This window comes from Sinocyclocheilus grahami, unplaced genomic scaffold, assembly GCF_001515645.1.
Source record: "Sinocyclocheilus grahami isolate Dianchi unplaced genomic scaffold, SAMN03320097.WGS_v1.1 scaffold646.1, whole genome shotgun sequence".
NCBI classification, from domain to species: Eukaryota; Metazoa; Chordata; class Actinopteri; order Cypriniformes; family Cyprinidae; genus Sinocyclocheilus; species Sinocyclocheilus grahami.
Genome location: NW_015505825.1, coordinates 2,114,437 through 2,120,046, shown reverse-complemented (window position 1 = coordinate 2,120,046; position 5,610 = coordinate 2,114,437). Strand labels below are relative to the sequence as shown.

General features: G+C 41.7%; 1 protein-coding gene across 1 annotated transcript in view; it reads right to left on the bottom strand.

Annotated features, from left to right (window-relative positions):
- Nucleotides 1-187: 187 nt before the first annotated feature.
- LOC107558481 (LIM and senescent cell antigen-like-containing domain protein 1) overlaps nucleotides 188-5,610 on the bottom strand; it is an 8,991-nt gene continuing 3,568 nt past the window's right edge. Inside the window, exons 2-8 of the mRNA XM_016242143.1 lie at nucleotides 4,225-4,374; nucleotides 3,751-3,901; nucleotides 3,501-3,593; nucleotides 2,820-2,868; nucleotides 2,644-2,719; nucleotides 1,782-1,950; nucleotides 188-607 (exon numbers count right to left, since the gene is read on the bottom strand). Coding sequence (XP_016097629.1) covers nucleotides 1,815-1,950; nucleotides 2,644-2,719; nucleotides 2,820-2,868; nucleotides 3,501-3,593; nucleotides 3,751-3,774 — 378 coding nt within the window. The 5' untranslated portion in view covers nucleotides 3,775-3,901; nucleotides 4,225-4,374 and the 3' untranslated portion in view covers nucleotides 188-607; nucleotides 1,782-1,814. The remainder of the gene's footprint in view (nucleotides 608-1,781; nucleotides 1,951-2,643; nucleotides 2,720-2,819; nucleotides 2,869-3,500; nucleotides 3,594-3,750; nucleotides 3,902-4,224; nucleotides 4,375-5,610) is intronic.

Genomic DNA, 5,610 nt, shown 5'->3' with positions numbered 1-5,610 from the left:
GCACCTCTTTTTTTTGGGGGGGCACCAGTTGGGGGGGGGGGGCCGTCATGTGACAGAAGCCACAACAGCACGTTTTATTTTTTCCTGTTTATTCGAAACATTCCCAAACGCATTAACTATATCATGAAATATCTTGATTCTCATCTTTATAAATTATGTTGATCTATAGTGGGCGTTGGTCAAAGTTGTTCTGATTGGTCAATCGCGCCATCCAGCAGTATGTTATTCCCAGATAACAACCGCCAAACACCTGCCTTCATGAAATAGATTTGATTTATTGTCTAAGAACTGATAAATACATGTAGAGCTGGCATTAGTGCAGTTACTCTCTTATCTAATTATTACAGTTGAACATTCTGTGATTTTCCAACTGGCTGATAACAACCAAACATAAAATACAATCCAACAGAACTCAAGTGAGAAGTCAAAACAGCACGACAACACTCTGCATTCCTTTATTCGTGAACCCTTCTATTGTTAAACTGCAACACAGATCTGAGTTGTGACGCAGCTCATGACCGATTCTATTCAGTCAGATGAAGCGGAGAAATGCTGGATGTCTGGTGTTCAGCTGCAGGAGTGTCTCAGCAGATCTCACGTGACGCTCCTAAAAACACCACAGGAAAAATCATCTGATCAAACACAAACACCAGGACAGTTATGGTCCAAATCATTCGAGCACTCCACATGACCACACGGCTTGTGATATCTCAAAAACTCCCCACACAGAGAAACACCTTGCTTTTGGGTTTATATTTAATCAGATACACTATAATGCACTCACAAACACTTCTCTCTTTCTTTGAAGAGTAAAACGCTCTTCATCATAAAGGTGACCTTCAGCTAAATCTGAGTCTGATGCTTCCGTTTCAAAAGCTTCAAATATTCATATTTTTCTCACACACTCCTATCAGTTCACGTCAGACGACAAGGATGCGTCCTCGGGTGGAACGGACACAACAGATCAGACGGCCTCTATGCTTGCCGGCCTGGGGTGCGTTTCCCACAAGCATGGTTAGCTAACTATGGTGGTTAGTTCCATGGAGTTCTATTGGTAACAACGGAACATAGTTGCTTTTGGCAAACGCTCCCCGGATTGATTTTCATGTTCTTAGTGCATATTGTTCATACACACTCACCGGCCACTTTATTGGGTCCACCTGTTTAACTGCTCGTTAACACAAACATCTGATCTGCCTGTGCTTTATGACCACAGTGTGCCCATCTTGTGATGGCTACTTCCAGCAGGATAACACACCATGCAATGCATGTCATCGCAAACTGGTTTCTTGAACACTGGACTTCAATGACCCCTGCAGTCAGCAGATCTCAATCCAGCAGACCACCTCTGGGACTCACTGCAGCTCTGTCACGTCAGTATGGACCAAGGTGTCTGAGGAGTCTTTCCAGCACCTTCTGGAATCTAGAATTAAGGCAGTTCTGAAGGCAAAACGGGGCCCAACCGCGTACTAGCAAGGTATAGCTAAAAAAAAAAAGTGCCCAGTGAGTGTATAAATTCGAGAAACGTGGAATGGAGACGGTTAGTGCACTGAAAATGAACATCCTGGCATAATAATACATTTTTAAAAATACTTCTGTTTACTTTCAGAACTACATTAATTCTGTTCATCACATAGTGTGATTGTGTCTCTTTAAAAGACGTGGATGAAATGGCTTATTTTTTACATTTTACAATCTGTATATGAACATGTACGTGTCAGAGATCTGGCTACATGAACTTTCAACGGAAGGACAGAAAACACGAGGAAGAAAGCACTGACCGCTGAGGAGAAAACAGCCGAAACAGAGACACGTCACAGACAGATGGGCATTTTCTTCTTCCTCGTGTCTTTGGAGTCTTGTTTGGACAGGCGTCTCTTGAGCTCGTCCGGCACGCGCTCGTAGCAGTGCTTACACACAGGCTTCAGATCCATCTCCACAAACTTATCCCTGAACAACAGCACAGATTACCTCTACACCAATTCTTTCATCAGTACTGTATATTAAATTACACCACCCTCCTTATATTGTCTGCTTTTGGTAAATATGAGCCAAACCAAATCAAAAATGCCTTCACTGTTTGTCCTTTTATTGTGTCATGCAAAACATGCAAAGTATTAACACCCCTAGAAATTCTTATGAGTAAAAATCCAGCTATCTAGTCCCAGTGTATTGTAGCGTAATGAAGTATGTTTCACTGGGTAACAAACTCCTCCAGTCATCCATCACTACAGGAGAGACACCAATCATGTGACAAAAGGGGCACGCATCAGAAAACCGAATGTTGACTGGATTTTGATGTGATTGGCGTAAATGCAGTTTGGCTTTGTACATGAAGAGCAGCAATGACACCATGACTAAAGATCACGAGGTCAAAATTAATATGTGCATGGAAGATCTGTTCACAATAACACACGTTAAGAACAGTGTTCGTTTTGACAGCAACCTTTGTTTTAGTTTAATTCAATTTGAATTCCCTGTGTCTATAGGAAAACTGCCAAGAGAAATGCTAAATGAGGGCCAACTAGCCCCAGTCTCCCTGACTCCTTAAATATGGTTTGCATAACTCAAACGTGAATGTGTTCTTAACATTTGAAGCTGATGTGTTCCTCTCTAGCATGCATCTGAAACACTGGTACGCACTTGAGGGTCAGCTTGGAGTTGCACGTGGAGCAGCCGAAGCATTTGACACACCAGGCCTTGTTCAATGCAGACACCACTTCAACACAAAAGAGAAGCAGTCAAGCACACATGTGGGCTCTTCGCTATAAATCCTCCGATTATGATCCTCATTATATGAGCGATGCAAACGGTCTCACCATCTCCCTCAATGACGCGGTTGCAGTGGTAACAGACTTCTCCAAAGAGCTGTGAGAGAAGTGTGACACTCACATTAAGATCAGGTTTCAAAGCAGTGTGTTTTCACTGCGTACAGCATCTGCCACAGATGTGGGCTGCATCATGTCTCAGTAATATTTTTGTAGACTGTCCCGTACATATTGTCTCTCATGGGGTTTAGACCCAGTGGGCAACTGATGTTGAAAAGACATCAAACTGACGTCAAAAACTTGACATGGTGTTGATTTGATGTAAATTGAACATGAAACATATTGGTCTTGATATACATAAAACCAATTTCAGTATGGGATTTATTTCCTATTTTCACCCAGTTACCACTGGAAGAAATTGCCATCCAAACTGAATTTAAAGTGATGTTACAGCATTTTGGTCAAGCCTTGAATTTGACGTCAAGGTGCCCGCTGGGGAGCCTGATCACTCCTTTCAACATTTGAAATGCACATTGTAAAAATCTGAACATCCAGGTAAGTTATTACAGTGATTTGAAGTAAAATGCCTTAAGCTTAATGCTGACTGACTTGCACAAATACAACAGAACAGACATGGCATGCATCTGTTTTTTAGCAATGTTTATATTCATATCTTGATATTTTGAATTTTTCATCATACAGTGGATAAATGAGCTAATTTCCAGACTTTACCTGGTTGTAGTGAGTCTCACAGTATGCCAGGCCCTTGCGCTCATAATGCCGATGACCAAGAAATGGTCTCTCACATTTAGCACACACGAAATGCTGCAAACAAGAAGACGATAGATGATAATAAATGTCAAGATCCCACACCGGATTGGCTCAGAGGATGAGGTCAACGCCTCATTAGAGCATTCAGAGGATCAGTCATCACTCTCCCACTATGATGGACACAGAACGGCATGTGTTTTGGGTGTGTTACCTCCACGTGCCACTGTTTGCCCATGGCGTTGACCACGCGGCCCTCGACGGGTCTCCTGCAGGCGCCGCAGATCGGCACGCCCAGCTTATCGTGACACGGCAGACAGTACAGCTCACCCCTCAGCTCCCTGGCTTCAGCCGTCAGCTCCTTACTGAAAGCAGAATCACTCAGTCCTGAGCTTCAGAGACGTGCCATGGGTTCAACATCTTATTCCTATCTCACTGTCAGAAAACATGTGGGACTTCTTTGTACCTTATCCACCGCTGAACCAGTCAAAGTACTACCTTAAAGGTACATATTACTACTATCTATTTCTTTACAGACCCACTCCTGAGCTGAAATGCATTGGGAATAATGTCAAAACATTAAAACGTCACGTCAAAAGATTTGAGTAATAAGATGTATAAATGCTGTGAACTCCTGCTTGGACATTCTAAGAGTCTCTCGTCCCTCCCGGCGCAGTATGTTACTCACCCGCAGTTACTGCAGGTGAAGTGGTCAGGATGGTACGGGTCATTCTTGAAAATCAGCGGGATGTCATCAACGATGGCTTGGCATTTCTGGCAGATGTACTTCCCCAGACTGTGAGCCTTCTCACGGTTATGACACGGACGGCACAGGTGTCTGGCAACATAAAACCATTCACTCAATCAGAGTTTATAGACTAGCTTGTTTATTTCCAAGTCACATTCAATGAAAACTTCATGGGCCTCATTTATAAAGTGTGCGTATGCTCAGATTTGATCTTAGAGTGTGCGCTCGCTTAAATCCATGCCAACGCTCATATTTGTGAGCCCGGAGCACAAAAGCAGTGTTAAGTCGCTGGGGTATATTTGTAGCAATAGCCAACAATACATTGTATGGGTCAAAATTATACATTTCTCTTTTATGCCAAAAACCATTAGCATATTAAGTAAAGATCATGTTCCTTGAAGATATTTTGTAAATTCCCTACCGTAAATATATCAAAACTTAATGTTTGATTAGTAATATGCATTTCTAAGAACTTAATTTGGACAACTTTAAAGATGATTTTCTCAATATTTAGATGTTTTTGCTCCCTCAGATTCCAGATGTTCAAATAGTTGTATCTCGACCAAATATTGTCCTATCCTAACAAACCATACATCAATGGAAAGCTATTTATTCAGCTTGCGGATGATGTATAATCTCAATTTTAAAAACATTGACTCTTATGACTGGTTTTGTGGTCCAAGGTCACATTTGTAAAAACGGTCTTTGACGTGGAAAAGTGCTTAGCGTCACGTCAGGGTCTGAGCAGAGGTACACACTTTTTCTTGTTGGAGTACTGCAGGTTTTTGGAAATGTAAGATGTTCTTGCAGCTCACTGTTCTAAATTAAAGAATTTGGATGATGACTGGTGATCTTTTACATGTTAATGACATTAATTAGGAGTCGTTTACAAGCAGAGAGCTGAAACCATTCAGTTGCGCGCAAGTTCAAGATCATTTGCGATTCATAGATTTCACTCTTTCATCTGAAAGAGACGCATACGTGTGTTTTCTGTGCATACGTTCATTTTATGAATCACATGTATGCATATTTGAGAGATGATCGTAAGATCAAATTTAGTTTGGTTTCTGCGCAACATTTTATGAACGAGGCCCTATGTGATTTGACTGAAAGTTGTACAACCCTGTTGAAAAAAACAGCATATGCTGGTTAGGTATGTTTTGAAGCATGGCAGCTGGTTTGAGCTGGTCATTAGTCAGTCATGAACTGGTTTAAGCTGGTTATGAGCTGGTCCTAAGCTGGAACTAATTACTTAGGACCAGCACATGACCAGCTGCCATGCTTCAGAACATACTTAACTGGTTTTTGTGTTATGCTGTTTTTTTT